We start from the raw sequence: 21,733 nt of genomic DNA on the forward strand, positions 1-21,733 counted from the left end.
ACCACGAGTACATGACATTTGTGACAAAGTGAAAGACCTTGCATTTACTTCGGATGTAACTGTATCGAATAGAATGAACTTTGAGCATCAATAAGAAGAAACTTATTTATGCATTAGTGAATTTCTGATGAAGCGAAGAGAAATATTTATATGTCCCCAAATGAATTCGTTTTAAAGAACCAATATAGTTTAACAGAAGCTCTAACTGTCGTAACAATCAGCGGGCATTAGCTTAGTGATTCGACTGAGCTTCTCATGTTTGAAGCCACTGGACCGTTACACAGCTTACCAGATATAACCACACCACTGTGTAACATTAATGTTTTATACGCCATATAAATGGAATAGACTGCGATATAATACAGTACTCCCAAATTCACATTTATCCTTTGTTAAATGATCCTATATTGTACCATATGTCTTTATGTATATGGGCCTACGGTCTTTCATACAATAAATATTAGAAATAGAATAAAAAATCCCATTATATTCATGGCTTGCTTGCCAGTCACTGTGATGATCACCGCATGACCATCGACGATACACTTTGTCGTGTAATAACTATGCCATGTGGATTTAGCAAGATATATCTGATGTTTAAACAGCGGTACACGTTGTCGAACGCACGGTTTCTCCACGTGGGGTCAACAAGAGTTCATCTCGAGGTCGCGCATACCTACAATAACGTATAGTCAAAGTAAAGTATTCACTCACACATAAACACGTGTCAACGTGCGTTAAGATGGCTGGGGGGAGGGGGTGTGTGATGATGATTTCTGTGGCGAAGCATGTACAATGTGAATGACCACCGCCCTAAAATTTATTTACAAAATAAGTGACCCCCCTTCCATATCATGTACAAAATCAGTGACCCCCCCTCCCCTTTCCATATATTCTAAGCATAATTTTAAACATATTCTTATGTACAAAATTTCTGACCCTCCCTAGTTCGTGTGTACAAAATCGCTGACCCCCCTAGCTCCCCAGAACATAATGAGCTACCTCCCCTTAAAATCATCAAACAACCCCAACATCCCCCCAACCATAAATTATGAACGGTCCCTTATCTGGTTTTGTAAGGAGGACACATGGATAACATCGCCCCTTTCAGCTCTCTGAACAGATTGTTTACAAGGCTAATATTAACATTGTAAACTGTTTGGTGGTATTGGATGTATCCTACTTCAGGCTGCACAAACAAACATGCTCAACACTGAGTAGACTAGATCCCAAGCAGTAGACACCTCAGGGGCATGTAAATATGTGCACATTTTATTTGTAGCCGCCTTTTAGCATTTTATAATCAGAACTGGTTCGCCTAATGTTTTGCTGCAATTTTCAGCATTAGCGAATGAGTTAGTTATTTCAATGTAAACATCGCATCGGCAATATTACATAGTCTGTTGAAAAATGACAGTAAGTAAACATTTTAATTACACAATAATATAAGGTCTCATTTTAAGGTCAGATGCTAACCTATAAAGTACACCTGTACTTTGGTTATTTTAATGTTGTTTGCCAAAAGGTTCTAAATACTCTGAATTGTGGATTATTAATGAATAAATGTGTTACAAGCACAAAGTAGCTGTGCAGTTGCCAATGTGACTTTACATTTTAACTCACTCACTCTTGCGAGGATAGAAATTGTGCAATACTTTAACCCAAGAATGGCCCTCTCGTCACTAATCTGAGTTCTTGATGACATCACATTAATCTAAACAACCCACAAGACTTCGGTGGTAAGTGGGTTGTATAATCATTGAGGTAGAAATCCGGGTCATTTGATGTTCTGGCATTAAAGTCGCCAAAATATAAACATACTCATATCTCCATAGTCACATATCATTTGCAACAGAATATCTTCCAGCTTTCCAATTCCGTTGTTTTCTGAACTTTCATACCCGGACGATCAACATGGGTGAACATAAATGAAACCGATGTAAATCTTTGCAGCTTAAGGTTTTCATTTTGTATAGACCCTATTTAAGTATTCAACAAGTTCTCTTTTTACATACACCTGTGCCACCATAATAGCGTCCTAAGTTTGATGATCGAGATGGTTTATATACGTAGTAGTCATACCCCGCAAAGGTTGTTCGTAAACTATCTAAAGCATTTTTAAACAGAGTTTCAATGAAACAGAACATGTCATATATACGGAAAAAGTCAATTAATTGATAACCACACAGCTTAGATATCAAACCGCTAATGTTGCAACAACAAACATTTAATTTCCTCTCAGAACAGTCAATAACATTTGAATCTTGATCTGGATAGACAAAAGTTGTGTTATTGAGGCCACGGCCAAACCCTTATGTAGATTTATTGGTGTTGTCTGTTGAAGAAGTTGATGATGTTGGGACATGTCCAGTCCATATATCAGCTAGTGGTAATATTTTCTTCTGGTTATTTCTGTTGCCAGTATAAGTATGCAATGGGTCCTACGACCCTCCTTTTGCCGGAGGTCATTAATATGCATGAAACTCATTAATATCCAAATGAATGCATGACGTCATAGGTCGGTGGGGTTAATCAGTCGTAGCTATGACGGCAGGAAGATAGAATTGTGGTTTAACACATACATCGCTTGTCTAGAGGCGCAATGGCAAACAAATCTACCTATTCAGCTAGTGACCTCAGCTTCTGAATTATTTTAACCTGTCAGCATCGACCTAATTTCTCCCAACTATCCACTCCAAAAGTGTGAGTAGAGGGTATAGTGTGAGTGTGTTGAAAATACTTAAATGCCACACGAGCGGACGGGCTTGTGTCAACACGGTTTGGGGGCTGTTGCGCATGCGCGTGATTTCAGCTAAGACGTCGGATTGAGTGTGTGAGTGAGTGAGTTAAGATTTAACGTCTAATCGGCAATATTTCAGCCATATTGTGACGAAAACATATTTGACGTTGGAATGAAACGTGTGTATAATATAAACCTGTCGTCAAAAGACAGTAAAAAAACTAGAATATCACAATAAGAGTTACAACTAGCGCGGAAAGTTAAAACACACAGCGCTATTTGGACAATACAATATATAAACAGGCTATAGATCGCCAACACCTGAAAGTAGATCACCAAACTAGGGACCATTGGGACTTACAGACCCTAGTTGGATTTACACCATCCCCTTCAGCTGTTGGCGATTGTCAGAAATGTTAGCCAAAATTTAAATAACAAGAATACTACGTTTAAAAATCCTGGTAAGTTTGAATTGACTTTGAAAGTTTTGTGACGTACGTACCCTCTAAGGAGGACAATACGCTACTTCAACCCCCTTTTAGGATACAGCCACTAACAATCGAAGTTGATACATTGAACTACCAATTATAAAACTTTATCTATTTACAAAACATATATCAAAATTCATTGAACAAATCTATCTCTTTTAAAAAATCAATGATTAAATGATAATTAACTTTTCTAAAAAGGTCCTTTACTGTTTTGATATTGAAGAATTTATCCCTTATGCGGGAGAATTCAACACAGGTCAAGCAGGATATGCTTGACAGTGACTCTCTCATCACAAGGGATACAAAACGGAAAATCCTCGCCTTTCAATAGATATACATGTGTCTATCTTGTGTGGCCAATACGACATCGTCGTTAATGACCTCATCAAATCTGGACTGACAACCCAAGTAGGTGCAACCAATATAGGGTTTTAGTTCATGTCCCACTTCTTTTGCATCAGATCACGGGTGTAGGTTCTAATGCTAGCTTTGTAATCAGAGAATGGAATAAACAGTGGTGTCACAGATTTATTAAGTGCTGCCTTGGCAGCAAGATGAGCCATGGTAATCCCAGAAATGCCAACAATAGACGATGTCACATTTGTCAGTAGCAAGCTCATTATACAATTCAATAATTTCTAACAAAAGTGGTTGTTTACAAGAAACATTTTTAACAGCCTGAAGACACGAAAGAGAATCGAAAAAAATTAGGTATTGTTTATATTTACGGTGTTTATTAATATAGTTAAGAGCTGTTAATATGACCTTCGCTTCTGCTTTGAAAATAGAGCTGTTATTTGATAGTCGAGAAGATATTGTTCGGGATGCATTGACAGTGGCACATGCACCGCGCCACCATCCTTGGACCCATCTGTAAATAAGGATTTGTATGTATTATAGTTATTGTTTCATTGATTATATTCTTGTTTATATTGTAATTCATTAGTTTCAGCTTTCTTAAACTTTGTCAGAGTTAGGTCAACTTCAGGCCTCACTAGTTGCCAAGTAGGAGAAGAAAGAAGACCGGAAGGAGAAAGACTTTTTGTTGTATAAATCCTCATAAAGAGGATTGAAAACACAGTTAAATGAACGATTAGACTCGTTAGAATAGAGTTATGTTATATACTGTAATGATAATTTAATACGACGTTGGTAAAGGGATGGCTCATCAGCCTCAACATAGAGACTATCAATAGGAGAGGTTCTAAAGGACCCAAGACAAAGTCTTAGGCCTTGGTGATGGACAGAATCAAGCAGTTTTAGGTTGCTTTTGCAGGTTCCACCATATACGATGGAGCGATAATCAAGTTTCGAGCGAACCAATGTTCGATATAGGTGGAGGAGGGTAGCTTGATCCCCTCCCCACTTTGAGTTGGAAACAACTTCAACAAATCAAGGACCTTCAGGCATTTAGTTTTAAGGGATTTAATATGCGGCAAAAAAGTTAAATGGGAGTCGAAAATTAAACCCAAGAATTTGGCCTCCTTGAAAACTTTGATGGGAGTGCCATTTAAAGATAGTTCTGGGTCTTTATGCGGCTTATATTTTCTACAAAAGTGTAGACAATTAGTTTAAGACTTGGAAAGTTTAAAGCCGGTTTCAAGACACCATTTATTTATATTATTTTAACACAACTGCAATTGCCATTCAATAGTATGCATATTTGTACCACGACAAGAAATATTCAAATCATCCACAAAAAGTGATCCATCAATTGGATCGTTTAAAACCTTTGATAAACTGTTTATCCTGATACTAAATAAAGTCACAGACAAAATACTGCCTTGAGAGACACCCTGATCCAGTTTGTAATGGTGAGACAGGGTTGAACCCACTCCCACTTGAAATTGCCTGTCTTTTAAAAACTGTGTTATAAAAAGAGGCAAACGGCCTCTCAAACCAAAATCATGTAAATCCTTCAAAATGCCATGCTTCCAGGTCGTATCATAAGCTTTCTCAGGATCAAAGAAAAATTGATAGAGCATGTTGTTTATTTACTATAGCATTTTTAACAAAGGATTCTAAACGTACCAAATGATCAATGGTACTACGAGTTTTCCTGAAACCACGTTGAATATTTGTTATAAGGTTATTGGTTTAAAGATACCAAGTTAATCTATTATTCACCATACGTTCCATAGTTTTACAGACATAGCTAGTTACAGATATCGGTCTGTAATTCGACGGATCTGTGTGATCCTTGCCGGGTTTTGGTATTGGGACTACAATGGCATTACGTCACGAGGGAGGAAACTTTCCGGACGTCCATATTTTGTCAAATATATCTAAAAGTGTGACCAGATATGGTTCAGGCAAGTGTTTCAGTAGCTGATAATGAATATTGTAATTACCCGCTACAGTGTCATGAGCTTGCTCAAGAGCTGTATATAGCTCATATAATGAAAACAGTTCATTAAAGTCTTCACCATTATTTGATTCAAAATTGACCTTTGTCTTTTCCTGTTGTTTCTGATATCTCTGAAACTCATGGACATAACTTGCAGATAAAGAATTTTTGGCAAGAGTTTCGCCAATTTTATTTGCATTTTGAGATTTGTCAGTAATTAAATCATCACCATCTTTAAGATGGTGAACAGCAGATTTTGAGCCGTTTGTTTTGTTTGAAGGTACGACGTGCCTTCGCATTGAGTATTTTGAATGTATTTAAGTTGTGGACAGTTGGGTGATGGCGGAAATATTTCTCTGCCTTTTTCCTCGCTTTTCTAGCATTTTTACAGTCTGCAGTAAACCATGGTTTTCGTACATGTGGAGTTGTAGAGGAGTTAGATATACACTCATCAGCTATTACATTTAAAACGCCAGAAAATACTTCAATAGGATCAGCAATATTACTGAAACATTCGGGTCTTAGTTTAGATGTGCATAAAGTTTGAAATAAGGACCAGTCTGCCTTTGAAAAATTCCATCTTGTATAAGATGGAGAATCTGTTGGACAAGTTTCTGATAGTATCGTTTGAAGGTGATCACTTCCACAGAGGTCGTTGTGTACAAATCCAGAGAAGAGTAGGTGCCGGTTGCAGGATGCAGATAAGTGCTTGAATCATCATTGAATATGCACTGGTCATTATTTGAGATTAAATCTTCCAGTATTTTAACTTTAGAGTTCATTTTGTACCACTCCCGAGTCAATTATGGCCATTAAGATCACCCATTATAATGCAGGGTTTCGGAAGTTGATCATAGAGAGCTTGAAGTTCAGTCAGGTGAAGTGCAGAGAAGGCGAAATATACAGTGAGCATAATGTAAAGACAACATGATGTGTAAGTCTCACTGCAACGGCTTGAAGATTAGTTGTAAGTGGGACAGGGCTGTGAATAACATTCTACTTAACAAGGATTGAAGATCCTCCAGTGGCCCTATAACCCGGGGGTGAGAAATAATGATATGCATCGAACTGACGTAGATTAAAAGTATCTGTCTGTTTCAGATAAGTGTCCTGCAGACAGAATGCTGATGGTGCCAGATCTTGGACTAATAGATGTAACTCCTTAAAATTAGTCCTTAATCCTCTACAATTCCGCTGTGCTATAGCTTTGAAATGCATTATCGTTTTCGTGAGCGACAAGCTAGGTGCCCGTGGATGGATGGTGTCAGACACTTCCATATCCTCCATTGATCCAAACCTATTAAACAATTTCATTTTATCATCGGACCCTTTAGGAGCTCGATTTGGTTTCGAAGGTTCTGTTCTTGTTTTGGTTTACGATTTTACTGTTTGTTTTTCAGTCTTCCTTTTACACTGAGGTCGAGGCTGAGACGGAGTAGGAGATACGTTTTGCTGCGTAGAAGGTGGTGTTGTCTGAGTGGACTGTTCGGGAAAGATAGGTTTAGTATGTTCTGTATTCACCCATATCAAGTCAGTCTGACATGTGCTTGATGAAGTGATTACTGGTGTGGTAGTTCCTTTTGAGGACGTTTCAGGAGTTTTAGTGACGGAGGCGTAAGTTTCAGTGAGTTCAGTGGACTGTACAATTTTTTTGTCTTCTGCAAAACTGATGTTCCTGGAAAATTTGACTCTGTAATTTCCATTTGCCTTTTCCAAATGGGACATTCTTCAGAAAAAGATGAATGAGTTCCCGAACAGTTTGCACATTTGTTATATATACTATCGCAATCTTCTGTTACATGTGCATTCTCAGCACAGTGAGCACATGTAACAGACAAGACGTCGGATTGAGAAACAGTTCAGTAGAAGATGTCTTACCTCTGTGACACATGCCTCGGCCTGCTATTCATGGATGCCAACCGTGAAGATGATCAGGATTTATTTACATGTGTTTACTGTAAGAGCAGATTAAAATATACGTACCACCGTTTTCTTACACATACCAACAAGTGTGCCGTGAAGAAGAAAGTGTCTTTCCAGATTCCCTCCTGTACATGTCACGGCAAAGTGCAAAAATAGAACTCCTTGGTAGGGTCGGGCGACATGTGAGGTTTGTGAAAGGAATTCCCCACAATATATTGGACGAGGATTACTTTGATGCCAGTTAATGGAACGTTTGGGTGTTGGGTGATTTCCTCGCCGAAGCAAAGCATTACAACCGTATCTCTCGGCTGTTTACTCAAACCTCCCATCACAATAATGTCCTGATCTTGCTTCTGCTACAAAACCTGTTTCCGAGTGGCAAAGAATCGAGAAACATTACTTTGAAAGCTCATTATGTCATTCTATTTCATTCCCCCATAGATAAAGAACAAATCCAATTTTATGGCCATGTATGAAAAGGTTCCAGAAAAAAGCTTTGGACAACTCTTCGATCTGAAACCAAGCACGAAGGATAAGGATCGACTGGATGTCAACCTCATAAAAGATGACAACGGGAGAGCAACAGCACAGACTGAACCTGGCTTGCTGACGGACCAGTTCGCCACCAAAGCCTCTCTCGATAGTCCTCTGACTTCCACAACAAAGATTGAAGAGAGGTCGTACGATCATTCACCCGCTCAAAAATACACGGATTCGGACACGAGTAGTGAGGGATCCTTTACTATGGCCACGGCTTGCGCAGACTGCACGGTGCTCATAGACAACATGCACCATCTACAGCGACAACAAGACCCATAACATACTACTGCTGCCAACGTTTTGGACACCTTATACGGCCACATCGTTCACAAATACACTGCCTTCAATAACAACCAAATCATATGTCAAATATGCATTTTAGTCTTTCTCCTGTGCCCCCCGCATAAAAGGAAACAAGTCAGATCTGGCATTGCTGACTCTCTCTGAGTAATCATCCGCATCTCGGTATTTAATTCAGATTCACAAAATCCCGTTCTTCCGGCACTCCACGGAAAATAATTTATAAATCCGGTTAAAAGATTCTTACAAAGGTCTGCAGATCGTTTTCTTTCCTTTTGTACCTCAGTGAACCGGAAAAAATATACAGTGCAGTTTCCATTTAATCCGACATACATTTCATGTTAATTCCTTACCTAATCAACATCAAACAAAAATGCATTTTTGAGACATCAAGAAACATTGCGGGGAGATTTAATGTTCTGCCTTAATGTTATGTCAGCAGCGCAAGACTTAGCAACTGAACATGAATCCAGGAACGAAGAAGCCAAACTTGGGTAAATAGTAATTATTTAATGTAACATAAAACTGAAGAAATGAACTAATGATTCACTGTATGGCAATCTCATCTATTTTCATTTCACTACGAGGTATTGAGACAAATCCATATTTTTGACTCGTACAATACGAGCTGCCTTCAGCAGAGCATTCGTATCATTCTGAAAATGTTTTTATCTGTTTTCCTAATAGCCTCCATTATACATGTATTGTGACTAACACCATGGTCATAATATAACATGACGGTGCAATTTTTCAAATCGATACAACATGATACTGTCGTATATCCTTTAAATATGAGCCTGGTGTACGGAACTAATGAGATTACTTGTCGATACTCGTTGGGTTTGAGACGAAAGGAGAACTAGCATTATATGATAACTAAAGATACAACATGTACTTCCGTGTCCTGACGTTGTCAACAAACAGAGAATAAATAAAAATGCAATGCCATGTATGTGCCTCAGCTTTGTCGAGAGTTCATTTGCTAAATTGTTTGCACTTCAGACCGTCTATGTGGTGTAGTCGATTGAACGACTGCACGGAGAGAGAAAAGGTGATGGTTCGAACCCCGGTTGCCTCATACCAACAAGTTAAAGTTAAAATATGGTACTTTCTACTGCCTTGCCCGGTGCCAGGTACTAAGGGATGTTGTTGTTTTCCTAAACACAATGGCGTATAATTTCGTACTGTGCAGTTTACACAGATTCCCGAACGTTGGCTGGTTGAGAGAGCGGTCATGTGATCTAAATGTCAAGGTTCATTTCCCTTGAACCCTTCAAATCGTTCATACGTGTTTAAAGTTCGTTCATACGTGTGTGAACATTTTCGAGCCGATCTGGGTCATGTGAACTTTTGCCGGAACTACTTTCCGGGTTTTCCCCAGGATACTGCTGTCCAGCTTGACGTAAACAAAATAAATCATTTGCATTCACACTCCTTTTAATTTATACATATCACTTACTTGTTTTTGTATATGACAAAAAGCACCAACTGCAAAAATCTGACTGACAACGGGTCCGACAACAAGTCCCAGCCAGTGCGACCTAATTTTCCAAATTTCCGCTACGGTATCAAGGAACCCAAATGATCTTGTTGCATTTGGTGATGCCAATATAGCGAGCGATCCTGTTTCAAGTCACCCCAATTTTGGCAATGTCACTTCTTCACGACCAAACGAATTTCCAATTGCCGAACATTGTTCCTTATCACAAGAGTTTAATCTCTCGCGGTTTGCGGGTTCTGCAACGTGATCTGTTTAAAAACTGCTCATTAAATTTCACAATAAACAATCACAAATAAATAGAATACAACAACGAGATCTGCTGCCTACTTCTAAGTCGGTCAGTGTATTATTACGCGGTCAAACGAATCCTTCATAGTGTTATAGGTACCATGACAGTAATGGTAATATTGCTATTGATATTTGTTTCTGTTTGGTAATTTTATTGATGTTATGTTTATTGAAGCAGTTTCAAACCTATTGACGAATTTGTTGTAATATTTTAAGGAATACTTTGAGAACTATTTCTTCAAGGGTTGGGATACATGTGTAAAAAAATCGCCAAGTATACAAACATCGCTACAATACGGTCTTGAACAAAATGACATCACTGTAAACAACGATCATGTAGAAGTGGGAAAAAAACGTATGTGTCAACATCAAAGTGCGAAATTCAAACTCGTAAACTCGCTCGTTCACACGAGTTTGAACAACGCTTTGACATCGTTGATTTTTCAATGCTAACACATAAAGTGACATTCAATTCTTAAATGTACAAGCATCGTGGAATCCAATGCTGCCTATTGTTCACATACATAGGCTACTTTACATCGTTCATAAAACATTCCATGTCCCAGTTGCGGGGAAAGGGACGAATGGGTGGTTTCACTAATTATATTAGTAAAATAAAGAACTATGGTTAACTCACTCAAGCAATAGTTTTACCAGATGCCATAGTAATATTGTATCAAAAACAAAATTATCACCGAATAATTGAATAAGTATAAGGCATTGGTTAATATTCACATTACAATATATACTCAGCAGCAAAAAATACGTCAGTACGAATTCAAAATTAGATAGGCACTGTAATCAAATCATTACAGAAATGGACATAATAAGCGGATTTAAAAACGTTTGCAGTCCATTCATACTCTTGACATGAGTATCTAGTGTGACCACCACGAGCGACAATAACTGCAGCAAAGCGCCTATGCATGGAGTGCACCAATCGATTGATGAAGGCCATTGGCACCTGGAACCACACTCTGAGAAAGGCCTGGCGCAATAACTCGGCTATGTTGGTCCTTGGTATGACATTATTCAGTCTCCTCTGAATTTCATCCCAAAGATGTTCATTTGGATTTACATCAGGACTAAGGGCTGGCCACTGCATAATGTTGACACCGTTCTGCTGTAGGAAGTACCGTGTAGCTCTGGCAGTATGGGCCCGGGCGTTATCAAGCTGGAAAATGTTGTCTCGGTGACGTGCGAAATGTGGTATGACGTGGGGTAGAGCTTGGTCGATGTAGCGCACCGCTGTGATGCCGCCTCCTCTCCCTGGACCAAGGTTCTGGAACACCACAGGACCCTTTCTCTGGTTCAGGCCTTTTCCACCCCATACCATTATGCTTGCCCCATGAGTCTCTTTCCATAACACATTGGTCTGAGTAACGCTGGCCACGTCGTCGCCATATTCGTGTTCCGCCATCTGCAGTTGAAACGCAGAACCGACTCTCATCTGTGATCAGAACAGTTCTCCATTGCCTGTATCGCCAGTTTTCGGCTTATAGGGCAAACTGTAGATGTTCACTACGATGACAAGGGGTAAGGAAAGGTCCACGGTAAGGTCTACGGCAATGGAGGCTCCCGCTGTTAAGATGTCGGCGTACTGTATCAGTACTGATTGTTCTTCCGTGTGTTCCCACTGTCTGGCGTGCTGTTTCGGATGCCTGCATGAAGGGATTCTGTACATGCTGTCGCACAACATGGCGGTCTTGTTGTCTTGTCGTCACCCTTGGTCTGCCAGTACGGGGGTGACCATTGTGGTGTTGGTGGCCCGGAAACGTTGCTGCAGCCTGAAGATGGACCGAACGATGACCTGGAAGTGATTGGCAACGGATTGTGCAGTGTGGCCAGCTTCAAGTCTTCATAGCGCCTGGTTCCTCTGAGCTGTCGTGAGTCGCGGCATCCTGCTGACGTTGTAATGTGAATGTTTCAACCAGGTTTTGGGCTGCATTTTATAGGGCTGGTCCTTGTGAACAGCAAATGCAGCATGAGTTGCATGAAATACATGGAGAACACCGTACCATCTCTGAGATCATGTTGTGTTTTTGAGACCATTTCCTGGGTTCCATTCTGAGTTTTGTAAGGAATGTCTTTGCTCAGGTAAAGTTGGAGATGTTGTCAAAAATATACAATCAAAACATTAAATGAGTATAAAGTTATCCGTTTCTGGGAAGGAAAATTCCAAACTGACGTTTCTTTTGCTGCTTAGTATATATGGCATTAATCAATATGTACCTTCTCCTAATAAGCACAAAAAGGAATGTTTTCGTACCATATGTAACGTGTGTTTCGATGTAGAAAACGTGGTTTTACTTCCCACAAATTCAAACACAATTTACCATGGAATAATCGTATTAAGTTACAATTTACAGATTAGCCGCAAAACATACTCGACAAACAAGGGAACCAAAAGCTCACACATTAATTTCGTGAAAGGTAACTCGAACATTTACTCCCTAAATTTGAAGGTATACATAACACACAAAGTGACAATTGTAAACTTTTAATGACAAATGACAATATCCCGAGTCATCTAACAGTTACAAGATCAGTAAAGTGAACAATGTGTGACGCCAACTATTCACTCAACAGTTGCAATATTTATAGGTATCGCTTCCTTCAGTTTCCAAGGTTTTACTATTTGGACAGTTGTTGATTGTGTATGCATGATGTTATTCATCAGATTAACGATTTCTCTCAAACACACTGCTTAAACTTGCAAATACAGTCCACCACATCTAAATCGATATTTTGATCATTATTTGGCAACGGTTGATGGAGTACGTTGAACGTTAAACAGTTCTTCTGCCTTTAATCGATAGACGTTATCTAACTGAATATTACAACGATGTGAAGACGCATTTCCCCAGAGATAATACTGATTTACAACTTTAAAGCACATATCAATAAATCAATTTTACTCCTAAACTAACTTTCAAACAAGGATGTAATCGATAAGCCATAAATGCGTTATGTACGAATTCCTTTTCTCTTAAACGTGTTTAATCATTCCATGGTCATGACTACACACATGGAATATTGAATACTGCCCAGTTAATCACTGAGGCATATATCTAGTAATTACAAAGATATTGTGGTAAATCTGTGTGAGATTCAGAACATTGATTAGATCGATGAAGCGTATTTCATGCATTAGACATTACCACACTGGTAACCATAGCCTTGGATTCGATGTTGACTTTGATGATTTATAATCAGAGGGAACATTTAGAAAAAGACCTGGCGCACCTAAGTACAATACTGCTAGAAAGCCTAGACAGCCCGCACTCCGCTGCTTCTTTGTTATTTATGTTTAGACCATATATACATCTACTCGTTGATCAAATGAATGTTTATGTAGCAAACTGGATATTGAAATGGAAAACTCAATACAGTCAAGCAGGGCATGCCCAACAACTTAAGATTGTTCAACTTACAAGAGAGGGACTTTAGTTTGCTACCTGCGAGGGCCAGAACAGTATTTACACCTTCCCTTCAGTTATTCGCTTTTCTGGGCAAATTATCCAAAATGAAAGAATATGTATTCTACGATTAAGAACATACATCTTAGATATCCTCTCCGGAGAACAATACGCAACATTAAGAAGCCACACACCAATCCTACTGGAGTGTGCAATCGATGTAATGATTTGAACAATATATTCCGTGGCTATATGTAACGTGCATTGATTTCGAAAAAAGTAAACATTGCTTCACGGTTGCTATGCAGGTCATCAAGTGCCCAATCATGTAAGCTGCATATTTATTGGATATGTTCACATTCGATGCGTATCTGTTAGAAGAGTCAGAAGACCTACCGAGAATGTCCACTGTAAATCTGCTTTACGTTGGGGTTTTGTTTGCACATTCGACAGGTAAGATCGTCTTTAATGTGTGCTCAACGTTGGCATGTTCAACAGGTAAGGCCTTGTGTTAATCTTTCCAACGTTGGAGGCGCGTTTTGACCTTCGGTAAATCTGATCTACGTTGCGTTTGTGTTGGTATTCCGTTATGGATGTGTACGTGGGACCTCATGCTGGTGCAACCGGACTGGACACCAACCTTATGGTTATCCTTTACAAACATTTCATTGTAGATGTACATGTGAGCTATCCAAATCGGTCAAAAAAACGGTAAAATTACTGAGATAAAAGGCTTGTGAGTACCCTTTAATCCAGCAAAATATAACACACACGAGTCTCGAAATATTCAATTGTATATTGAATAAACAAGGTTCCAATGAATGACTGTACAGATTTCTAATACATGTACACTACTATTTGATCACAAATCTAAAATATTGGGTCACAAATCTAAAATATTAACTCACGAAAGTTTTTATATTCCCAGTAAATATTGCTGGCAGCTGTTGAAAGTTCAATGTAGACGACGTCTCTTGAAACATCGATGTTAGCAGACGACTGAGCGTAAATCCACAGTAGTTCCCCACACATCTCAACAACCACCCATTTTACACCTATCATACAGTTCTGGAGAATTCTAGCTACAGCCACGCCACGCCACACCACTATCATCGCATAGTTTATAGCATCCTATCGAAGAGACCGGAAGCAAAATTCAGCCCACTCTCAACAGGTGAAAATACATAGCCTAAGTTCAAGGCGTGTGTTCAAATCCACACTCACCGCTTTAAACTTTTTTGATCCATAACAACTAAAAGTTAATCAATGTGTCATTATGATTAACAAAAACAAATCCTTATAACAGTATTAGCCGTTGTAATTGCACTGATCGTTGATAGATTGGTTTTATTGGCGCGGGAAGAATCGGAAAACTGTACTATGTATGATTTCGCCAAAATGAAATGAAGATCACAGTCATTTCTTAGTACCAAGGGCAACAACGAGTGAGAACTTCGACTCCATGTGACCGTTTACCATTCCCCTTGCCCAGATATGTGTGGAGACATTCAATACGCGTTTCATTTAGAATTTATGGAGAGGTTTTTGTCTGCGGTAAAGAATATATAACATGAAGGTGTTTAGTAAGATTCCAAATTTAAGTCTTCGCTTAGAAAACAAAATGTTTGCTTTAAAAAAGAACAATCAACGATCATGATTGTTTAATCTGGTTGTCTGAAGGTCTCCCCTTGCAACCTTCATGAGCTGTGCAACATATCAGAAACAGGGGCACACATTTTGGAAATTAAAACATCACATCTCGTCTACCCAACGATGCTCCAAGGCCGAGAAAAAGGACTAATCGTTGCGCACTAGCGGGCTGAACTTTACTGGAATCTCATATCCACAGAGGAAGATATGTTCTTTCTTGAAACTGTTAGACCTATTTAAAGAAAAAAACTAAACTCTTTTTGAACAAACAAAACAAATACTTCCGGTTGAAAAAGAGAGAAAATCAGGTACTGAGTATAGAATGCAATGATGGGAAAATGTAGACACATGCTAATTGACAAGATATATTGCATGGCAAGATATGATATATTTGCACAGTATTTAAAGATACATAAATTGCACCAAGATCGGTAATTTACTATCTAGAAATAGACTAAGCCCATGTGGTATTTGCAGCAATTGCATCTTGTAATACGGGGCAGCTTGTGTTGAACGCCCAGATTTCGCCGTTTGCTGTTCCATTCATTTGTCAAATGCCAGAGACAGGATGCTTTCCTCAAACCCTATCAGTCAAGGTTCCATAGTGGCAGACTGATAAAAGACTTTGCGACCAGAAGTTAAGTTGTCCTTTTGCCTTGGGCGTCTCATTTCCCGCATATGTCGCCCAAAGAACACTTTGGGACTCCTTGCGTCGACATTAACCTCCAAACGCTTTGTCGGCCTTATAGGGCGGTGGACGCGGATCCATAATGATGCTATAGGCGGCTGACGTCATCAGGGAAAGGACGGTTTCCAAGGCTACTCAGGGAGATCACACAAGATAATGAAGTTGTGTGTGCATTGTAAGAATATAAATCCAGTTCATGCGCTAGCTTTAGCAAAGTGCAACTGTACAAAGGTAAATTGATCTTCATTCCAAACTCTGTGTGCTAAAAATGTCTATCCTGACAATTTCATCAATGTCGATGATCCCATGCCACTAATTTCAAATCAATATAATGTTATTGAAGAAAAATGCATTTCTAAGTGCTCTGCAAACGTCTGTACTTGGAAACCATGGTTTGATAATGCTTGTAAACAACGCTCGACACGTTACTGTATAATGTCTCGGACATCCCTGCACATCTTAATTAACGTCAAATTCCCAAATGATAAGACATTAAATCAAAACGAAAGTAAAACATGGAAGAAGTATGAGCTTAAAATCAGTTCTCACACACATATATCCAAGGTATGGAATATCAAATACTATGCACAAAGCATCAAAACCTGGTGTTCACCATCCCAAATATGGTAACACAATATCTCAGTAGAAATGATCAGCATAAGCAACACACAACTGAAATAGGAAACAAACTGGTAAACTTTTTCAAACCAATCCACATAACTCCCCCCCCCCCCCTTCAGTTTCAAAGATAGCAAAAAGAAGAGGACATTGGAAACCAGTCAATGTTAACTCTGATAATGGTGAAGATGACAGTAAAACACTTGCAAGATTCTTGTTTCGAAATCCTACTTCTTCTATGAAATATTTTACCGGAAATTCTCTTTCTTGGAGTCACAAAACAATTATCACTTTTCTACCAATACCCGGTCGGGTTCTTCTGATCAATCCACTTACCGTCCCATACTATTTTAATAGCTCACGTTGTGAAATCATGGAGTTTGGTACCTAAAGTCCAATAACCTCCTAGGTAACGTCCAGTGTGGTTTCCAGGAAAACCAATAGAAGAACCGTTGACCTTTTGGTGCCCTCAAAAACAAATAATTCCATTATCAGCGTACAACATACCATATCAATTGATTGATTTTCTATTTTAACAGAACATATTATTCAAAGCGAAAGCATGTTCATTTACAGCATTTGCATGCACTTGTAGTCAAGGGCATATTGTGTATATCACATTTATTCAAGAACAGACAATTTCAAGTAAAACTTCTCTGATTATTTACATCAAGATTAGGGTGTCCTTCGAGGCCGCTTCCAATGTGTCAAACGCGTAGCCTCACATTAGAAGCCAGTGGGATGTACAGAGGGGTTGGGGTTTAGTTCCTGAGATCGTCCTGATGCTTTTATAACTGTATTTTGTATTGTTACATACATGCCTCGCGTGCTAAATTATCTATATTTTAGTTAGATATCACGATGATACATTTAATTGATCATATAACAGTTATAATTAATTCCAGCGATCAGCTTGAACTACCCCGCCATCTACCAGCGCTCAACGTCATTAGAAAATGTGTAATTTTTGATTATGAGAATGTTTTATGTTTTATGAACATTCCAACACACTCTGCCTTAACCGCACTGTGCATGATATTTGATAGATTACACCCGTCTGACTAAATGTCACTTTTTGTGTGGTGTTAAGTGGGCTTCTTCTGGTATGCGTATTTCCGGACGTAGAAGTGACGTCTCCTGTATCATAATCTCGTTCCAAATCAGTTGCAGAAATAACATACTCAACAAAAATGTGTTTGCCAACAGAGCTTTTAGAAATTTTATGAGACTTTTATTGCAGTTTTAATATAAAATTTACCGTGCGTTATTTATAGTCTCTGCTTTTGCGCACAGTATTTATTCTTTTAAAGTAGATTAATGGTATAGAAATTAATATAAACTGTCAGAACTGACAAGAATTAAATTAGATGTACCATACACGGTGCAGTTCGCTCATTCATAGTTAGCCAGTGTAACTTCGTAAATAGTAACAAATAAACATTCGTAATGACTTTTGTTAAAGCGACATAATCACCTTTAGTAACAGTTGATTCTATTTCAATTTTCATTAGAAAAGACATATAGTATTCATTCTTAGTTTTCACGTATACATATTTTTTCGGTATATAATCAAAGCATGATTGAGAATAAGACAACAAAGTGTTGCCTATGTAGTCATATCTTGTGCCATATTTATACGCAACCTGTGATTTATTATCTATTTTAAGAACTTGTGCTAATGTGTCAATGTAAAACATGGTATTGCGTACTTTATACACAATCAAATATCGTATTCTATTTCAGCAGCTGTACTGGGGTTACCTGCAGTGATATTTTCAAGCGGGGGTCTCGAGTATCACAACACATCTACATATGGCGTTGATATCAGCGACTGTTCGAGCATCAGTTTCACAGTAAAGACCTGTGAGGACGGCTACATCCTATTAGGAGACGGTAGCAGTACGGGGTCTTATGAAATTGCCCTTGGAGGGTGGGACAACACGAAGAGTGCCATTCGAGAATGTGGAGGGTGTGAGGGCGAAGAGGAACAGACTCCTCAGCTGATGGACTGTGATTCGTACACGTAGGTATCACATTATCTGTGGCAAAGCTGCGAGCACCTTGTACGAATTTGACATTTTTCATACCACATGAAAGTGTAAGACAATTATTCTTAAAACAAGTAGGTGATCAGTTTGGAACAGCAGTTTAACGGATAAAGCTTTAAGTCAATGGTTACACGTAAGTTTCACGATCATTATGGAGCTTGAGTTTTACAGCAGTATGGAGGCACTGACAGTTACGGTTGGTCCAGCCAATGGACTAGACAGAAAGACGGAATAGCTGAAGCTTTTGCTATATATAGAAATTAATAACGGTAAGGATAGCACTTCAGATGCTGAACCCAGATAAGCTTTCGTCTGGAAAAGTTTGACTCGTCGGAATGCGCTAAAACATCGACTCATTATTGTCAAAATACAATAATTGTACCTTTTTCCGAGAAAAAAGGATGGACTTGTGACACAGGTATCCATTTCCAGTCAAGACCAACTAGAACTGTCTATGCCACCTTAAGTTGTACTTAAAAGCAGTTGGGGCAAGTACACAACAGTAAGTCATTCAATTACTAACGAGAAATTACATTCTGGTGAGAATTTCATACGTTGCCCTTTGTTAGATTAGATTAAGGTTCCATTCAACGTTTCAGGTAGACCTAATGGAACTCATCTGGCCTCTTTAAGATTCGGTTTCGGGTGGGGACTTCGCTTTTTCGGCTAGAGGTAAACAGCTTTATCAGTTTAGACAAAGCTTAACAACGTCAACAAAACTGGGTTGACTGGGACGATATTCATAGATAAACAACATTACTAATCTATGTAGGTGACATATGTTGTGATTGCAGGATACTGGATGTGCCGGAAATGTGTTAATAATTGATATCTGGAGCCATTAAAGTGGTGGCCGTGTATCAGTGAAGTTGTCAATGATATGTGGTACAACGCTGTTTAGGTTGAATTTTCTCATATACTTCTTTAGACCTGTTGCAGGGCGTTGAAGGTCTATTGTTGTCTGTAATGTTGATGGAACAGTTGTCCGTATACCACATATAAAGTTGTACTGCTCATTAAGATAAGGATATATCTCAGGTCGGCATATATCATTTCAACAGCACTAAAATCAAATAAATGAATTTACATCAAACCGACACGTATATATTTCCCAAAGGCTTGTATAGCAAATGCATGGATGTGGTAGATCTGGCGGCAGGGGTATAATGGGCATTACTGTTAGATGCATTCTTTTCAGTGTAAATTGGCACGATACCCACGCTTGTCAAAAGGGTACATAAAGTACGTGGTCTAGACTACCAGTTGTCCGCCTTTAATTTTTATTTGAAAGCCGTGGCGGCCGATTGGTTTAGATGGCTGAAATTTGTGTGCTGGCGATTAGGTACCTGGCTCTCACAGTTTGAATTCGAATCAAAGATTGGGATACACACATTGTACAAAGTACTAGAATCTGTACTTTACAGAGAAAGTGTAATCCCAAACACTTCTCATTTGACCACTTTCTAAATGGCATTGTCAGTGTATGAAATAAGCCAAAAACACAGTCCGACATCTGGTCTGAACTTCAAAAACTTACCAGCCAAGAGATTTAACCAGTCCTTCTTAAATACTAAATAGACAGTGCCAGTGGACTTGTTATATGAATATTTTTTTTCACCCGTCCATCGGGCTGGCTAGCTGTAAAATTAGACCGTCCGGCAGAAATCTAGCCCGCCTCGGGCAGTCGGACGGGCCTTATTTCATACACTGGCATTGTGTATTCATAGAAATCATAAACTCTTAACGTTACATTACACCTAATTTACCAGCGTGTTCCAATGAGTAATTATTACTTATATGACTGCCTGTGTCTGCCTCTTTGACAGTCGTCCTGATAGTACTAACATAAGCGCGAATAAATTACAATTCTATAATAACCTTCTTGCTTCATGTTTCAACTACGTCTGATGGATGCATATTACTGCATTAAATTAGGAATTCGAATAATTGTTATGTCTCTAAAAGGAAGGGTCAGCTGATTTCCCTCTTCAATATTACAGGAAACTGTGGCTCGCCTGGTCTGCAGAGAAGGTTTCTCTTGGAAGAGGAATCGTAAAGGGTGAAGATGTACTAGTCAGCCGAGACATATCTACCGTACACAGGGTAACAACCATGAGCGTCTCTGCACTTGTTTACAATGCGACGTATACATTTGGTAAATAGTCAGTATGAGTTTGTGTTTCAGTTTAAAATCGCATCGGCAGTATTTCAGCCATATCGTGAACCATAACTATGAAAATTCCATGATATAAAAGTAAACTTGATCAATATAAATATCGGTCAACGCACGACATTAAAATAGTTATACTGTCACATGAATTGAAATGTGGTGAGAGAAAAGTTATTCAGACTAAAGACATTGTGTCCTGTCTTCGTGATATGTTAAATGAACCTCAGATACGCTCATGGAAGGGGGCAGCTTGTCTTGGCTCTAGTAAGAGGTGGACAACGTTTGAAGTGCCTTCACTGATGTATCAGTATGAAATAATAATGATACTTAAATGGATTCTACTTGAGTATTAACAGGAGACGTGTATGTTCCTGTCGGCTGATTCTAACATGTGTATCCAAACGTTAGAGAAATGCAGCAATTTCACGATAAACCCCAAGAAAGCTGACAGTTTCCTGGTTGTGTTAGTGCCATGTTCATATGCATAGAACAGACTACCGTCCTCGTGCTTTAATTATAATAGTTCAGGGCAAAACTATACTTTATTACAAAACACATTGGGGTAGAGCGAACTTTATTTCTTAAATCTGTTCTTCTTCTGGATAATATAAAAGTCCTTTCTTTTATACCATTCATTTCTCAGCTGTGAAAATCGTTCATTTATACATTTCTTCCCAGGTGCAATGCATGACGTCTTGTACAAGCTCGTCGGGGAAAATGTCAAGTTTGAGAACGGTTTTCTTGATGAAACACCAACAAGCCTACTGGACTGTGGGCGTCTCTGCAAAGCGCATGCGCTGTGTGGGATGTTCAGCTTCAACAGCGCCAATGAAGCATGCGCCCTCTTCGATAGGATGGCATCACAGCTGAGTCAGAATCCTCAACCTCAGTGGCACTCTTGGGTGGTGAAATACTGCTAGATTCACAGTTTACCTCGCCGTGTTCTGATTTGACAAACATTGTCGATAGTGCTGGATTTGCAGTCATATATGCGAAGAAAAACCCTTGAT

General features: G+C 39.0%; 1 protein-coding gene across 3 annotated transcripts in view; it reads left to right on the plus strand.

The window, feature by feature from the left end:
- LOC124288757 overlaps window positions 1–21,733 on the plus strand; it is a 22,761-nt gene extending 1,028 nt beyond the window's left edge. Inside the window, exons 1-4 of one of the 3 annotated variants that reach the window (XM_046725286.1) lie at window positions 13,920–14,002; window positions 18,252–18,528; window positions 20,554–20,708; window positions 21,402–21,733. In XM_046725286.1, coding sequence (XP_046581242.1) covers window positions 13,951–14,002; window positions 18,252–18,528; window positions 20,554–20,708; window positions 21,402–21,643 — 726 coding nt within the window. In that variant the 5' untranslated portion in view covers window positions 13,920–13,950 and the 3' untranslated portion in view covers window positions 21,644–21,733. Of the gene's footprint in view, window positions 1–13,919; window positions 14,003–18,248; window positions 18,529–20,553; window positions 20,709–21,401 lie in introns of those variants that run through there. The other 2 variants (XM_046725285.1, XM_046725288.1) reach the window with 2 other exon arrangements.

Source organism: Haliotis rubra, unplaced genomic scaffold, assembly GCF_003918875.1.
Source record: "Haliotis rubra isolate DU_JTF1 unplaced genomic scaffold, ASM391887v1 Scf423, whole genome shotgun sequence".
Taxonomy (NCBI): domain Eukaryota; kingdom Metazoa; phylum Mollusca; class Gastropoda; order Lepetellida; family Haliotidae; genus Haliotis; species Haliotis rubra.